This window comes from Tupaia chinensis, unplaced genomic scaffold (genome assembly GCF_000334495.1).
Source record: "Tupaia chinensis unplaced genomic scaffold, TupChi_1.0 Scaffold000416_1, whole genome shotgun sequence".
NCBI classification, from domain to species: Eukaryota; Metazoa; Chordata; class Mammalia; order Scandentia; family Tupaiidae; genus Tupaia; species Tupaia belangeri.
The window spans coordinates 3,345,995-3,363,826 of record NW_006159921.1 but is presented as its reverse complement, the minus strand read 5'-3'; the positions used below and the strand labels follow the sequence as shown (position 1 = coordinate 3,363,826).

The following is a 17,832-nucleotide window of genomic DNA, read 5'->3' as shown; positions in this document are numbered from 1 at the left end:
AGATTACTACAACTCTTCATACTTGTTTTCATCTTGAATGTTTTTCTTTTTTCTTTGCTTTGCTTTTTCTTTTATTTTTTTTTTTTTTAAGTTTGCTATAGGGCTACAGGGTGCATGCACTCACCTAAAAAAGAGAGAGAGGAAAGTGAGAGGTCATGCCCTTGGTGGAATGACCACGTCATAATCCCTTTTTCTCCATTCTCCTCTTGGGATTTGGGCATGCACACACACACCTGGTGTCACTTTCAAGCCACTGAATTGAGGACTCAAACCATGCAGTTGGCCCTGTGGGATCCAGCCACCCCAACCTCTGTGCCACCTGGTGACCCCATTTTGAATTCTTACTACCTTCCCAAAGTACCATTAATTTAGCCTCATTGATGGGCTCTCTTTTCTCTGAAATGGTTTTCTTTTGCACAGTCCTTTAGAGGAGACCAGACGTCTCCCAGTTATTGAGAGTTAGTGGCGCCCATGTGTCAGTCAGGGCTCAGTTCCCAACAGCACATGCATTCCCCAGAGATCACTCACTTCACCGCTTTGCCCACGTCTACCTGTTTTTCTCCTGGTACAATGGCAAAGAGGTACAGCAGTGTATCCAAAAATGTCACATCCCATTTCTCATGATGAATAACAGTGTCTGAAGGCCAGCGTGGAAGAGGCTGTGTCCTTAACCTCTAAATAGCTTTTGTGACTCAGACCTAATCACATCATTGCCCTGCCTACAATCCCTTGATGGGGCCCCACAGTGTACAGAATGAAACCCAACCCTTCTGTGACCCCAAGACAACCTTCCAGCTGTCTCCCATCACTTCATGCAACACAGGTACTCAGTCAAGGTCAAATGGGGAAAAAATACCGGAATCCAGACCTTCTAAAATAAATGTTCTTCAAAGGCAGTTTCAAAACACACACACACACCCTCCCATGCACGCACACTCTCCCACACCGTATTGGCAATCCCAGATACACAGGCTGGTGCACCCATTCTGCCCTTATCCCGGGCAAAGAGGCATCAATAAGTAGATGGTTCTCGGCTTTCCCAAAGAAAGAAGGTGGTGGGAGCTGGTCTTGGCTAAAGATAACGAGCAGGAACGTGTGGTTCCCCAGGCATCTGGGGTCCTTAGACGCCTAACTCCTCCCCTCTCGTGTGCTAAGCTGTGAGCCTGTATGGCAGTTGTGACCACCACAGCCTGACTGCCCCTGACCAGAGGTCCACCTCAACAGCTCCTCACAACCTGCTGACAAGTGGGGTCACCATACCTTATGTTAGACCAACTCTGAGTGCATGGCTGGGGTCACCTTGACAGTAGGAAGGAGTCAACCAACTCTTTCACATGCCAGTGGCTGGTATTACTAATTTTGCATTCATTAAATCCATAAAAAGACAACAATGAGACCCACAAGTAGGACATTGGCCAGAAGCACCCAGACCAGCATGAGCAGAGGAGACCCCTGGTTTTTAGAGAGACCCCTCTAGGGGCCCCTAAATAAGCCACCTGGCTCCATCTGAGCTGATGCCTATGGCTCTCCCTCTTACTTATAGACCATCCCCAGAAAATTTGCAACATCCCCAAAGCTCTGTTCAAAATCCTAAAACATGAGGCCTGGATTGAACCTCCTAGGCCAGATTCTGAGCCAAACTCTGCATTTTATGGATGAGGAAACTAGGTTCCCATGATGCCAACCGGTGCATGGAGTCTACAGCAGCTGGATCCCACATAGCCAGCTGTGTGGTTTGAGTGTTAGACTCGGCAGCTTGAAAATCATGCTGGGGAGACCAGCAGATAGCCTAGGGGTTATATCACATGGTCTACCATGGTTTGAGTCCTGGTCCCACTGGCTTCAAAATCACACTGGGCACATGTGTGCACGTGCCCAAGATCCTGGGAAGAGAATGGAGGAGAAGGGATTACAGCGGGGCCATCCTCCTGGGAGGTGACTTCTCATTTTCCCACTCACTGTCTGTCTCTCACTCTATCTCTCGGGTGAGCACTTGTGCCCTGAAGGTAAAAATCTCTAAGAAAAATAAATAAATAAAAAGAAAGGAAGGAAGAAAGAAAAAGGAAGAAAATCATTCTAAGCAGCTGTGCCCAAAACCCTGCGAGGAGAATGGAGGAGAAGGAAATGTGGGGTCGCTATCCCTCCAGGGGTGATTTCTCACTTTCTCTCACTCGCTCTCTCTCTGCCCCCAGCGAGTACCCTACAGCAAAACAAATAAGACCAAAAAAAATTAAGTTCCCAAAAGAAGAAATGATTCATTCAAAGTCCAAAGCCCACACTCCACAACTAGGTACTGGCAGGATGAGGACTAGAGCTGCATTGGGTGGAATATTTTCCCCACTTCACTTCCACCCCTGCACTAGACTTCTTGGAAGTTCCTTCTCACCCTTCAGGCCTTGGCTAGGAAGACACCTCCTCTGGGAAGCCTTCCCAGCCTCTTCTCCTTCCATTAGAGCTAGAGGCTCTCTCCTTTCAGACTGTTTAGTCGCTAATACCTGATAACCTTGTTAGAGGACTTGAACCAGCCTGGAAGCCCCTGGCTCCATCTCCCGTGGGTACCTCTAGTGAAGAAAGAATGTCTCCCGCCCTCGGGGTCTGCTGGGGTGGGCTGGTGGGACAGCAGTAGGTCCTGAGGCAAGCAGGGGTCACTAAGAAGACAGCTCAGGTAGGGTCATGGCAGTTAAAAGGAGGAAGTGGCGGCCAAGCTCATGAAAGCTGATCTGAACAAGAAAAAAGCCAGCTATCCTGTAAAATTACAAAGCTAGGGGCAAGCCAAGAGTTGTTGAGGAACGCAGGAGGTGACGACCACAAGTCAGGACAGGGTCCACGTCAGAGAAGGGGCACTCGGAAGGTCTGAGCAAGGAAGAACCATCCAAGGTAGGGCTTTAGGGTCTGAGTTTGGTGCAGTGTGGAGGCTACCAGGGGCTAGGGTGGGAGAACCCTGGAGGCAGGGAACTGGGCTGCTCTGGTCCAAACCCACCTCTGACCGATGTTTCAAATGCCTCAGTTGGGCAGAGGGGTTGCTCCACAACGAGGGCTCAGAGCAGCAGGTGCAGGTTCTGCAGGGGAAATGCCCACGCAGCCTGGGGCCCACCAGAGCCCTCCTCAGGGCACCTGGAACAAAGTAGCTTTTCCCGAAGCTCTCTCATCTCTTCCGGCCTCCCTGAGTCCCTCCCAGACAACAAACTGAAAGCACATGGGGCTGTTAGAGCCCTCCTCCCTGACCCCCTCTCCGGGCATTCTCCTTGCCTCCACCCACGCCCTTACTACTCCTGGCCCCTCCGCTCTCGGCCACACTTCCTCGGTTTCCCCTCGACTCCTCTCCACCCCTTCCTACTCCTGGCCCCCTTTGCTCTCGGCCCCACTTCCTCGGTTTCCCCTCGACTCCTCTCCACATCCCTCCTCAGCCCCTTCAGGGGTCCTCTTTCTCTGCCCACCTCTGAGCGCTGGTGCCCCCAGACTCCACCCCTGGACCTCCACTTCTAACTGCTTCTCAAACCCCCGTCTCAACCCCTTCTGTACTCCCCCATCTGAAAAGTCCTGTGATTGTCCTCTGCAGGACACAGAGGAAGCCTACAGTACTCACCCCTTCCTGACCCTGCCCCGTTGCCCCAGCCCACCTCGCAGCCCCTCCCACCCTGCACCAGATATTCTGAGACTCCTCTTGTTTCTTCTACAAAAAAAAAAAAAAAAAAAAAAAGTGTGTGTGCGTGCCCAAGATCCTAAAGAATGGAGAAGGGATTGCTGCGTGGAGTCCCTCAGTATAAAAGCCATTTGCTTTGTCTCTCTGTCTTTCTGGCGAGCACACGCACCCTCTAGCAAAAAAACTCTCCAAAAATAAATAGATAAATAAAAGCCATTTGCTTTGTCTCTCTGTCTTTCTGGCGAGCACACGCACCCTCTAGCAAAAAAACTCTCCAAAAATAAATAGATAAATAAAAGCCATTTGCTTTGTCTCTCTGTCTTTCTGGCGAGCACACGCACCCTATAGCAAAAAAACTCTCCAAAAATAAATAGATAAATAAAAGCCATTTGCTCACTTTCCTGTCCCTGCCACGGACTCTGAGCACATGGACCAGGCAGTTCATCTATAGCCTCAGCACCTCCCCTGGTACCTGGTACCTACTACTCACGGGAGTAGCTACCATTTGCTAAGTAACATCTAAGTGTTTTTACTAACAATTATTTTCTTTTATCCTCACAAAATAGTCATTTTACATTATTACTTATCATAATAACATAGTAGTATTGTAAGTAATAATAGTTACTATTATCCCCACTTTAAAGATGAGAATGTTGAGGTGCAGAAAAGAGGTGAAACTTCCCTAATGTTAAAAAATTAGCGAAATGGGGCGCTCCAAACCCAGGCCGACCACCAAGTCAGCGCTCTTCATCACTAAGCAATCTCTCATCTTAATAAGAGCCTGTTAAATGAAAGCATCCAATTATGCACATGATTCTGTAGTGGGGGTTAGGAGTGAAGGGATGTTGCAGATCCTCTGGGTCTCCCCATGGAGGTGTGGTGAAAAGTGGATAAGTGGGGTGCCCAATGGAAGGGGTGCAGGATGGGAGACCAGCCTGGACCACAGAAATGGCTTCCCGGACATTCTAGCTCTGCCAAGTTGCTGTTACTTACCTTCACCTGGTGGGATAACAATACCACACTGGTCAGTACCACCAGCCACAGAAAGAGCCACGCCAGGCCCCAACGAACCGAATTCCAGGCCAGCAGGATCTAAGCGCGTTGACTAAATGCACAAAGCGAGGGCTGGAGAGGGGACCCTGGTTCAGAAAGACTAGGCAGATGGACGCCACGAACGCACAGAGCAAAGCTGGGGTCAAAGACCAGAATCAAAGGGACGTGATCAGGGCAGAACCCCACAGGCAGCTGGGCAGAGACTGCCTGCATCCTGGGCCAGGATACGTGTCCAGCTTGCGTGGGACCCAAGGAAAGGGGGACAAGGTGGGTGGGCACCAGCTAAAGGGAGCAGCTCCTGAGCAAGCTGTTCAGGGGTGGCGCTCAGCAGCCTTGGGGATTCTGGGGCCCCCACCATCAGTCACCCTATTTCTATTTGAAACTCTATTCATGTCAGTTAGTGGAGCCGGCACCTCCAGTGGAGAAGACACTCCAGTACAAGGTTGGATCACATGTCCCTTGTCCCTGAGATGCTAACAAAACTGCAGTAGCAGCCCACGCCAGCACACGGGTTAGTGCCACCCCAAATGGTTGCGTTTCCTCTACAGTTGGCACAGCCAGAACTCACCCGCATCGGCTCATCAGGGAATCCGGGTTTGCTTGGTCTGTCCTGTCTCCGGGATCTCAGGAGCTGTTTGGCCTGCTTCTCCATCAGAATCGGAGAGGCCTCTGAAAAAGTCCGGAAGGGGACCAGCAGTTAGTGTAATGGCTATGTTGCTAGACTCCCACATAGTCGGCCATGGTTCGAGTCCCGGACCTGGTGGTTTAAAACTCACGCCAGGCACATGTGCGTGCGTGCCCAAGATCCCAAGAGGAGAATGGAGGAGAAGGGATTGCGGCGTGGCCATCCCCCCTGGGGGATGATTTCTCGCTTTCTGTCTCTCTGTCTCTCTCTGTCTGTCTGGCGAGCACACGCGCCCTATAGCAAAAACCTCTTTAAAAAAAAAAAAAAAAAGTCCAGAAGGTGCCTTATGGACTCGTAGGCCGAGGAGTTTGTGCTCGGTCTCCACAGTCCAAGGCAAAGAATTTGCAAGTTGAATTTTTGTTAAAATACAAAAGTTCTTTATCAGGGACCTTTCCCAGAGGACATGGCATTCCAGAAGGTTCAGACAGGAATTTTCAATGTTTTCTAATGTGGTTAACTCAGAGCAAAAACTGCACCACTTTAAACATACTTACCTATTGCCATGGCCCATCCCTGTAAAAATTTGTGTAAATGAGTGAATATTTTTTCAAACACACTTTCTTCAGTTCTGTGGTCTGTTTCTCGTCCCTTAGGTTTGCCTTAGTGAGCTTTTGTTTTTATCTTTAATCCTCAGTACATTAAATCAGGTTTAAAGGCATTACTTCCTTAGTACATAGTCTATTATAACTGACAGGGAGGGGAATGTAGTTGACAATTTACTACACATCTTATAGTATCTAAAGAAAGGAAGAGGACTTGAATGTTCCCAACACAAAAGTTAAGACCAACGGTTGAGATGATGGTTATTCTAATGGCCTGATTTAATCATTACACATTATATTCATGACTAATAAAAACCACATTGTACTCGCCCAAATAGGTACCATCATTATATGTTCGTTTTTTAAATTAACGTTTTAAAAAGAAGCAAACAAAAAAAGTCATTACAGGGAAAACATCCAGTGACAATAATCAGATGGTTAAACTTCATAATCCTATGTCACTCCTCAGGAAGACAGGATAATAAAAACACTTTGATCATCATATGCCAGCTCTAAGAGGTATTGTCCTAATAAAAGCGTATCAAGGATTTGTGATAGCCCATGAGCTCTGAAAGAAAGTAGGATTGAACAGGGGTCAGCATTTTAAAGAAACAGCGCTAAAATAGATTGAAAGGGTCTTTTACAAAAATAATTTACCCCTAATGATAGCAATTCTGGAAAGCTGTTCCTACAGAAAAGAAAAAACATTGACAGACCTGTAGATCATATACTACCCATTATTTGAAATGAACAAAGTAAGTTTAAAATAGCCACTAGCCCAGGGTTCGAGTTGCTCACCACGCTGCGTAGACAGAGGCTGGTTTGAGAGTGCGTGCTCACCTGAACAGAGGGTCAGTAAGGTGAGAGCCAGCAGGAGCACAAGCGGCTTCATCTTGCTCTCCGCACTCCTCCGGGTGAATTCTCCCAGCCCCAGCTGCCTCCTTGAAGGCAGCCCGTCTCCTGTGTGTTTTGGCTAACAGGACTCACAGTATGATGCTAAATGTCTCTGACTCTGAGTTTTCTGTAATGATTGCTCAAATATTTTTCTCTGAAGTTCTGTAAATTTTCATCCAGAGGAAAGAAATTATCGCTCTGTAATATGGCCCTCAGAGCTCACGTTTGGGGAAGCAGAGAGCGATACTCGTTGCGTTGCACAGATACATACTTAATATAGTCCTTTATGAGTATCAGCCTGTAGCTTCAGTTTATGCTCTTGTTTTAAGGAGAACTCAAAACCTCTTATATTTACCTATTTATGACATTTTTCCAAATTCCAGCCACCAATCTAATTTGACTTTCTTAATCATTTTAGAGGTGGGAGCAGAGGCTAGCAAGGAACACAATAAAGGAGACATTTTTCTTTCAGCACACTTGGAAACCAGGAAGACCAGGGTTCAAATCCACTTTACTTCTTCCTTAAGTCTTAAGTAAGTCACTCGCCCTTTCTGAACTTGGGCTTTCTGCTCCACACAAGGGACATAACACTACCCATTCTGAATGTATTCACTCACCTTTTAAATGTCTCTTCTGGGGCCAGCAGGTGGCGTGGTAGTCGGGGCACTGAACTCCCACATGGTTGACCACAGTTCGAGTCCTGGACCAGGAGGCTTACTTTCTCACTTTCCCTTTTTCTCTCTCTCTAGTAAGATTTTTTAAAATAATAACAGTAATAAATTAAATAATTATTTTTTTAAATGTCTCTTCTGCTGTAAACTCAAAGTGAACTCATATTACTTTTCTTTTCTTTTTGCACAAGGGAACCTCTGGAGGGCCGAAGAGGTGGACTGGAGAGAGCTGGGATCTGTATCATGCCCTGAGATGTCGACACGGGGTCTCAGGGTGGAGAGGGCCTGCAGGTGTGCTACCGGCAGGGCCATTCAAATCCCTTCAGTTTAGCTTCTAAGAGTATGGTCCCAAGTGGGAGGGGAGGAAGGGGAGCCGCAAGAGCAAGGTGGGAGTCTGGTGGGAGAATGTCTTCTACTCCCCTACTCCCACCCCCAGGGAAAGCAGCAGTAGGGTAACTAGGTGAGTCAGGAAATTCCCAGGAGAAGGTGCAATTCCAAATAACTCCACAAGGTGGCAGAGTGGAGAGAAGAACCAAGGATAACCAAGGTCAGGGGAAAGCCACTTAAGGCCACCAAGGTTAATTATTCAAGCACTTGTCAGGGGTCCAGTGACCGGTCCCGTGACGTGCAGAGAGGTGATACTGCAGTATCGCTCTGTTCTCTACGATTTTCACTGATGTGTTATTTGAAGGTCTTCATTCGATGCTGAGGGCTAGGAAAGCTGTATTATCAATTTGACATTTAAGAACATAAAAAGGAAAAATCCATACGCACAACACTCAGACATAACTAATATTTTTATTTGTGAGTTTCCCATCACTTTTTTTAAAGAATTATTTTATTTAACTTTATTTATTTATTCATTTTTATTTGTCCACACAGGAAGGGGGGGGGGGTGGGGAAGGTGCAGGAAGGAGTGAGAAAGCAAGCTACCAGGTCTAGGACTTGAACCGCAGTCGCTCATGGGGGAGTCCAACGCCCTTAACCACCATGCCAGCTGCTAGCCCCCTCCATCACTTTTTAGAAGAACTCCTCAAATTACACAAATTTTTAAGGATCATTGAAAAAACCAACAACATAGAGTTCTTAACATCATCATATTGGATACTGGATTTTAGCATTGAAAAGACAAATTCTACAAGCTAAGGAAACTTCAGAGACAAGGAGACACCTTATTTTTTAATTTTTTTTTGTTTTTTTAACTGTACAAAAATGTAAACTGCACAAAGATGTTATAAATGCTGAATAATATATCTACTTTCTTTTTTCTTTGTCTACCTTCTTTATGACTAAAGTCAACCAAATAAAGTCTAGCAATTCTTTTCATAATTGTTTTCATCTTTGTTATTGTCCGGCTTCCCAACTAGATTATAAGCTCTATATTTTACAATGTACATCTTATTCTTTTATATGAGTTTAAAGCAGCAGTAGAAAGTCCATAAGCTTCATGTGCACACACACACACGCACACACACACACACACACACAGTCATTTACAGGCACACTGCAGGCCCACATGAGGATAATTAGCCTCTGCTCACCACCACCACCACCACATCTGTGCTCTTTGCCATAACCCTTGGCAATCCTGTCCCTTGACTTTTGGCTCAACCAAGTGACTTGCTTTGGGCAACGGGATGGTGACCGGCATAACACAGATGGAAGTCTGCAGTGTGTTTGTGCAGGTGTGTCCTCTTGCATTGCTTCCCCCAGAGACCAGCTGCACATTCAAGCTGAGTCTCCGAATTCACTTCCACAGAAAGTACCTGAGCAAGAAGCCACACCCACACAGATCTGCCGCTTCAGATAGACCCACTCAAGCCAGCCCTGCCTGGCTCAGCCAACCTCTGGCTACCAAAGCCTGAAATAGAGCCACCATCAACCTGCAGACTCCTGAAAATAAATTATTATTTTTTTAAGCCACGGAGTCTAAGAGTGGCTTATTACATAGCACTGGCTGGTAATAGCTAACTGACATAGGGGATTTTAATGGGATGCTTATTATGTTCAAATCTGGATGCTACTGTGCCAAAGTTAATAGTAGCATCCTGACAGAATATGCATTTGAAAGTGAATGAATATCTACCATATAGGCAATGTGCCATCATAGTTAAGGTTATGGACTGCCAGGGCCAGCAGGTGGCATAGTGGTTAAGGCGCTGGACTCCCATGTGGGCAACCACAGTTTGAGTCCCAGACCCGGCAGCTTGAAACTCACACCAGGCACATGTGCATGCCCAGAATCTTGAGAGGTGAGGGAAGAAGGGATTGTGGTGTGGCCATCCCTCAGTGGGGGGTGATTTCTTGCTTCTTGTCTCTACGTCTCTCCGTCAAACACACGCACACCCTATCGCAAAAATCACTCAAAAAAAAAAACAGGTTACGGACAGCCAAGTTAAACCCTGGCTCTGAAACCTGTTGTCTGTGCACCTACAAAGCTGTGTGACACAGCAAAGTTTGTAACTTCCCAAATCACTGCATTCTCATTTATAAAAAAGAATTATATGGGGCCAGCACATGGCACGGCCATCTCCCACATGGCCAAGAGCATGGTTCGAGTCCCAGACACAGAGGCTTGAAAACACCTAGTGTGCGTGCCCAAAATCCTGAGAGGAGGATGGAGGAGAGGAGATTGCGATGTGGTCATCCCCCCTGGGGGGGATCTCTCTCTCCCTCTCTCTCTCTCTCCCTCTCTCTCTCTCTCTCCCTTTCTCTTTACGGTGAGCACATGTGCCCTAGATCAAACTAAAAAAAAATTAATAATAAATTATAGTCAAATTTACTTCATAAGGTTGTCCTGAGACTTAAGAGAGAGTGTATGAAATGTATATAAAGCCCTTGACAGAGAATAAAAGTCTAATTCTTGGAAACCATAATTATTACTAGTCCTCCTCTCTCTCCAGGTGAAATCACTCTTCTTTACATTTACGTATTCACCCCATTCTCAGACACATGATGGAAAGTCTATAAAAAATGTTTGCGGGACCAGCAGTTAGCGTAATGGCTATGTCGCTGGACTCCCATGTAGTCGACCGCAGTTCGTGTCCCGAACCCGGTGGCTTAAATTCACGCCAGGCACGTGTGCGTGCGTGCCCAAGATCCTGAGAGGAGAATGGAGGAGAAGGGATTGCGGCGTGGCCATCCCCCCTGGGGGGTGAATTCTAGCTTTCTGTCTCTCTGTCTCTCTCTGTCTTTCTGGCGAGCACACACGCCCTACAGCAAAAAAAAACCTCTCCAACAACAACAAAAAAATTTGAAATGACCAATTAGCCACATACACATTGTGATACACAACTTTACCTATTCTTGAAATAAAAATGTAACTTTATAAGGAAGCAAAATGGGGACCAGCAAGTGGCAAGGTGATTAAAGGCACTGGACTTCCATATGGCCAACTTCAGTTCAAATCCTGGATCTGGCAGCTTAAGACTCATGCCAGAAATGTGTTCGTGCTTGCCCAAAATCTCAGGGGGAAAATGAAGAGAAGAAATTGCAGCGTGGCCATCTCCCCTTGGGGGTGATTTTTCAATTTCCCTGTCACCATCTCTGTCCCTCCTGTGAAGGCAAAAACCTTAAGAAATAAAACAAGAAAGCAAATATGGCCTTTTTTTTTTTTTTTAGAGATTTTTGCCATAGGGCATGTGTGTTCACCAGGGAGAAACAGAGAGACAGAAAGCAAGACATCACCCCCTAGGGAGGATGGCCATGCCACAATCCCTTCTCCTTCATTCTCCTCCTGGGGTTTTGAACATACATGCACACATGTGAGTTTCAAGCCGCTGGGTCCAGGACTCAAACAGGAGTCAACTACATGGGAGTCCAGAGACATAACCATTGTGCCATCTGCTGGTCCCAATATGGCCCTTTCTTAATCTGAAGTTATTTGTCACCTGTATCCATGCTACACGTCCTTGGTGGCCCAGTGTGTGACGGTCACTGCCTCTGCGCACACACGCCCTTCCTGTTTGGAGCAGCAATACAATGCTAAGGGATTTGGCCTTGGACAGGGGCCTTTCTGGCCTGGCCCATGCTTCCACGAGTAGACTGTAGCTTCTGTTCTGGCCTCAGTTTACGCCCACCAGCAGGTGAGGGCAGCTAAGGTCAGCACCAGGCTCCTGACGGCCGGCGTCAGACCTTGCTCCAACCTAAACAAGAATGAGAGCACTGGCAGAGGTGTAGGAATGTAAGATGGGTATGAATAAACAACCGGGGAGCAGGACGGGTTTGGAATAGCCTGAAACCACTTCTGAGGCTACTGTCACATTACATTTCCTCCCGGAAAACGCTAGGCCTCTCACTGGGAGAGACCAGCTCTGGTTCTTCTGGGGGAAAAACACTGAACCATGCGTTGTTTTTCTGTGCGGGATCTCAGCTGGGATGACAAAACTTCACAGAGATTAGAAGACTATCGCAGTGGTTCTCCATGTTACGGTAGGTTGTGATGGGAAAGATAAAGATAAAAAAAAAAAACTTTAAAGAATAGGGGAAGGAAGGAAAGAAGGAGGGAGGGAGGGAGGAAGAAAGAAAGAAGAAAACCTGGGACAATCAGAGATCATGTAGGGAGAGAAAACAGATAAGTAACATTAATGCCCTCTGAAAGATAAAACTTTTGCTTCCATGAAACATGAGCAGTATTCTTTTTTAAAAAAGAAATATTCCAGAGACCAGCAGTTGGCATAATGGCTATGTCGCTGGACTCCCATGTTGTCAACTGCGGTCCTAGTCCCGGACCTGGTGGCTTAAACTCACGCTGGGTGTGTGCGTGTGTGCCAAGATCCCGAGAGGGGAATGGAGGAGAGGGGATTGCAGCGAGGCCATCCTCCCAGGGGGTAATTTCTCACTTTCTGTCTCTCTGTCTCTCTCTGTCTTTCTGGTGAGTGCACATGCCCTGAAGCAAAAACCTCTCAAAAAAAAAAAAGGAATATTCCAAAAATTAATCAAAAACAAAAAAGTGCTTAGAAATTTCAAAAATTAAGTAGCACGATTCAATACAAAATTAAGAAAATGTGTTCAAAAACAGTAAAAATGAGAGATTTTTTTAAAAAGAGCGAGAAGACCTAGACAGTGGAGCGATAGTAAAGTGGGTACTCTGCAAGGCTGACCCACAGGGGAAGGTTACAGGTTCACATCTGAAGACCTCCCAGAGTATACCAGACACATGCATGCCCATGATCCAGGGAATAGGATAAATCGAGACCCCATTGGGGATCTCTCTCACTATCTCTTTTATCACTTTATCTCTCTCACTCATAGGAAAAATAAACTTTAAAAGAAACTCACAAGAGAGAAAAAAAAAATCTTAAAAAAAGAGGGCATGGGGCCAGCCCTGTAGCCTAGTAGTTAAGGACATCAAATCCCACATAACCAACTGTGGTTCAAGTCCTGCCCCCAACAGCTTGGAAAACACACTGAAGCATGTGTGTACGTGCTGAAAATTCTGACAGGAGGGAGAAATAGAGAAGGGATTGCAGTGTGACCACACCCCATTGGGATCTCTCTCTCTCTGTCTCTCTCCGGCAAGCGCATGTACTCCCTGGCAATTAAAAAAAGAAAGAACACTGGGCTGGCAACAGTTAGGTGCTACTAATAGAAAGCCGATCCCATGGCCAACTGTGGTTCGAATCCCTGTCCCAGTGACTTGAAAACACACCAGTACATGTACAAACATAGGCACATGAGAGCCCCCTACTGTTCAACGTTAGCCTGGATAATGGCTACACAGGTGTTTGTTTTATCATTATTATTAACTGTGTATATATGTTTTAGAAATTCTTTTATATGTGTGAGGCATTTCAAAATTTAAACCAAAAAATATGAATAAACATATAAAAAATTACCTGGGGAGGCTGTTAAAAAGGCAGATTCCAGGGCCAGCAGATAGCATGGACAACCAGGTTTCAAGTCTTGGATCTGGTGGCTATCTCACTTTCTCTCTCTCTCTTGCTCTCTCTCTCTCTCTCTCTCTCTCTGTGTGTGTGTGTGTGTGTGTGTGTGTGTGTGTGTGTATCTCTGGTGAGTGTCTATATCAAATTTAAAAATAATAATAATGATGATAAATAAAATCAAATAAATAATTCTTTTAAAAAATAATAAAAGAAGAAGAAGGCAGTTTGCTAGTTCCACTGTAATTCTGACTCAAGAGATGTGGCCAGGACCTGGGAATCCATATTTTTAAACAATGCTGATGCAAGGGGTCCAAAATCCTTTCCTTTCATAGAATAAGAGTGTATTTCCTCAGATGTGATCATTTCAATGAATCTGGTCCTATAATCCAGATGATTTCCACTTAGCAAAGAAAGACTATTATCGATGAGTCCAGCAGTGGCATAGTGGTTAAAGCACTGGACTCGCTCAAGGCTGACCATAATTCGAGCCCCAGACCCGGCAGCTTGAAATTTCACGCCGGGCATGTGTGTTCACAGCCCCAATTCCCAAGAGGAGAATGAGGAGAAGGGATTGTAGTGTGGCCATCCTCCCTGAGCTATATATCTCTCTCTATCTCTCCAGCAAGTACATGAGTCCAATAGCAAAAACTCTCTCTTAGAAAAAATGACTACTGCTAAAAATTTTTCCACAGGTTTTAAACTTTTCATATTCTTTAGCTAAATGTGAAAATCCAAGAAAATAACCTCAAACTGAGGAGTTATTTAAAATAGAAGATATTAGAAACAACTTAAATAGCACGATTTAGTAGACCGCAGAAGTAAGGTTATACAGACTGTGAGCTAAATTCATAGAATGGAATAGCACATGGCCACTAAATGACTTTTTAAAAACAAATATAAGTTATTTTGTGATACTAAATAAAAAAAGAGAGAATATATCACCATATATTATATATATGCATACATATACATATATATGCATATATATATGCACACTTATATATGTATGCATTTATATATATTTGAGCCAGCAGGTAGTATATATATATAGTAAGGCACTAAACTCCCACATGGCTGACTATGGTTCAAGTCCCAGACTCAGAGGCTTGCTTTCTTATTTCCCCTCCGTTTCTCTCTGGTGAGTATACACACCTTGCAGCAAACTTTAAAAATGACAACAAATAATAAATAAAATTAAGTGAATCTTCAAAAAAAGTATATATAGGAACCAGCAGTTAGCGTAATGGCTATGTCGCTGGACTCCCACGTAGTCGACCATGGTTCGCGTCCCGGACCCGGTGGCTTAAAACTCATGCCGGGCACGTGTGCGTGCGTGCCCAAGATCCCGAGAGGAGAATGGAGGAGAAGGGATTGCGGCGTGGCCATCCATTTCTCGCTTTCTGTCCCTCTGTCTCTCTCTGTCTGTCTGGCGAGCACACATGCCCTATAGCAAAAACATCTCAAAAAAAAAAGTATATATACAGGGACCAGCAGTTAGCATAATGGCTATGTCACTGGACTCCCATGTAGTCGACTGCGATTTGAGTCCTGGACCCGGTGGCTTAAACTCATGCCAGGCGCGTGCACAGGCGTGCCCAAGATCCCGAGAGGAGAATGGAGAAGGGATTACAGCATGGCCACCGCCCCGGGGGGTGATTTTCCACTTTCTGTCTCTCTGTCTCTCTCTGTCTTTCTGACAAGCGCACGCACCCTATAGCAAAAATCTCTACAAAAAAAGAAAAAAAAAGTATATATATAATAAAGTAAACCAGCGTTTCCATGGAAAACAATGAGAGAAAATAAAATGATAAAAACAGGTTATCTTTAGAGTAAGAGATGGGCAGATTTTTTTTCTTCCTTTTTACTTTTCTATATTTTTAAGAATTATTTTATTTAACTTTATTTATTGTTATAATCATTATTTTCCAGTTTTTTGGTTTTTCTGTTTGTTTGGGTTTTTTGTTTTGTTTTGTTTTGTTTTTTATCAGAGATAGAGAGAGGGAAAGCAACAAAGCAAGCTGCCAAGTCTGGGACTCAAACCGCAGTCAGCCATGTGAGAGTCCAGTGCCCTTAACCACGATGCCACTTGCCGGCCTTCTTTTTCTATATTTTCCAAATATTCCATAATGAGATTTTAAGAGCTTCATTTAAATATGTACGTGTGTGTGTGTATTTTCTTTTGTTACCTTTTCCGATCTAAATTATTATTTTTTTTTGCAAGATGGTGTGTGTGCCTATGAAAGTGAGCAAGAAAGTACTCCCATGGCGATGGTCATTCCACAATTCCTTCTCCTCCATCTCTTCCTCCTTTTGAGATTTTGAGCATGTATGCACACATGCCTTAGTGTGTTTCTCAAGCTGCTGGGTCAGGGACTTGAACTGTTCAGTTGTCTGTGTAGGATCCAGCCACTTGGGCTGGCCCCTCTAAACTAATTTAAAGGCTCTGCATCAGCTAGGGTTCATAAAAGACAATGACATTTCCACACATACGGGTTATCAGAGCAGAAGCGATGCTTGAGAAATCTCACCAGTGAGAAATCTGAAACCAAGAGAAGTGAATTGACAAACACAAGGGGACATGGAGGTGTGATGTGGGAACTGTTCCTAGGACTCGCTATTCCTCTGGACGCGCTTCCATTCCCCACACCACCTCCTCAGTCTTCATAGCGCAGAAGTGAACCTTTGTACCCTAGCCTCCTGATTCAACCTGTGATAGGACCAACCTCAACAGCATCTCGGAGAAGCTCATTGGAAATGCAAATTCTCAGACCTCTTTCTTGAGAAAGGGAATGAGAATGTGCTTTTTAACAAGATCCCCAGAGCAAGAATCTAGGAGAAATGACAAAATAATATAAAAATAATACAATTAAACACAATATAAAATGATCAAATTAAATCTGGTCATTTGATTAAGACTGAAGTTGACTTGGAGACTGAAGTTAAAACAAAAAGAACTCACTCCAACCCAGACGGTGATATGAAGCAGTTTTTTTAAAGAGAGTTTTTTTTACTATAGTGCACGTGTGCTCGCTGGAGAAAAAGAAAGTCCACGCCGCAATCCCTTCTCTTCCTTTCTTCTCTTGGGATTTTGGGAACTCACGCACACGGCATGTGTTTTAAGCCATGGTCACACTACACGGGAGTCCAGCGACATAATCATTACACCATCTGCTGGTCCTGATAGGACCATTTCACCATCTGCTGGTCCCGAAAGACATATTTCTCAGCCTCTCTCTGCCCTGGTTGTCCTCTAAAACGGGAATGATAAACACACATTGAAGCCTAACAAGTACAAAAATGGTAGCTGGGGTGCCATTATGAACAGAACTAGTGAATAACGCTTCTTGTTGGGCATGTTGCAGCAGGCCTGGCGCTCTGTCAAAGCTGGGATTCCCTGCACACTTCTTCGCACAAAGTAGTTCAGCCAATCCGAGTTTCATAAATGATCAGCAAGAGCGCAGGTGACATTCGTCACGCTTCGACTTGCACCGTTCCGTTCCTTAGTATACAACGGTCTCAAAATTCCCAGTTTTTCTCCACTTCAACATTGAAAACCGCGCCAGCTTCCACCTCCACCTCCACCTGACGGTAAGGAAGAAGAGGATGACAGTCCTCAGTAAACTCTACTCGTGCTGTAAATCATTGGTACCCTATAGAAATCTCTAAACACACCCTGTTGTTACCCCGCCCCCTTTTCCTAACCACGCCCCCTCCATAGTGTTCGACCCCAGCATCCCCGAAGGCCCCGCCCCAGGCCGCGAGTCTTCCCTTTCCACCTCACACTTTGCCCCGCCCCTCATCCATGGCCTCGCCCAACCAGTGGGCTCGCCGCCGCAGGCCCCGCCCCCAGCTCGCGGTCGCGCAGGGCTCGCGCTTGAGCGCTCGGCACGCGCAGCCTCATTACCACCCGCAGCCCCGGCGTGGGGTTCCTGCGGCGCGTGGGCTCGAGGCTGCCCGAGGCCTGGGCGGGAGCCTTGTCCCAGCCCGGCTCCAGGTAGGACCTGAGTGCCGGCAAGCGAGGCTAAGGCGCCGGTCTCCGGAAGCCTCGTGGGAGGGGCAAGGGCCCGGGGCCGCGCGGCGAGGGAGGACGGGCGGAGCTGTGGAGGAGGCCGCGCCTGGGCCGGGAGCTGCTGGGCGCCGCGGAGGGCAGTGCGGGACCTGGGCGGACGGTTACGGGCGCGGGTGGCACGGCCTTTCTCCTGTGAACGCGCGAGGTGAGCAGGCGGCGACCCTGCTCTTCCGGGACGGGCGGGGAAGGAGGATGGGGATGGGAATGGGCGCCGCCCCCTCGCGCGCAGGTCCTGGACCCCGCACGGAGGCGATGCTGGTGATCATCCGGGACAGATGGTGTCTCTGAGGCAAGAGGAGGGCGGGGAGTGGACAGCGAGCCCCAGGTGGACGCCACTTGTTTCTTTTCTAGCTAGACACGGTCCTTGGAGAAGATGGATGCAGAGAGGCG

At 46.3% G+C, this 17,832-nt stretch overlaps 2 protein-coding genes across 5 annotated transcripts in view; one reads left to right on the top strand and one right to left on the bottom strand.

Annotated features, from left to right (window-relative positions):
• The window catches only part of CUNH17orf67 (chromosome unknown C17orf67 homolog), an 87,884-nt gene that overhangs the window by 24,932 nt on the left and 45,120 nt on the right, over positions 1 to 17,832 (bottom strand). Inside the window, exon 3 of the mRNA XM_014590203.2 lies at positions 5,265 to 5,365. Within this exon, the coding sequence (XP_014445689.1) occupies positions 5,265 to 5,365 (101 nt within the window). The remainder of the gene's footprint in view (positions 1 to 5,264; positions 5,366 to 17,832) is intronic.
• Positions 17,232 to 17,832, top strand: part of DGKE (diacylglycerol kinase epsilon) — a 42,652-nt gene continuing 42,051 nt past the window's right edge. For 2 of the 4 annotated variants that reach the window (XM_027774258.1, XM_027774262.1), the window contains exons 1-2: positions 17,232 to 17,367; positions 17,794 to 17,828. In XM_027774258.1, the coding sequence (XP_027630059.1) occupies positions 17,816 to 17,828 (13 nt within the window). In that variant the 5' untranslated portion in view covers positions 17,232 to 17,367; positions 17,794 to 17,815. Of the gene's footprint in view, positions 17,588 to 17,793; positions 17,829 to 17,832 lie in introns of all 4 variants that reach the window. The other 2 variants (XM_027774259.1, XM_027774260.1) reach the window with 2 other exon arrangements.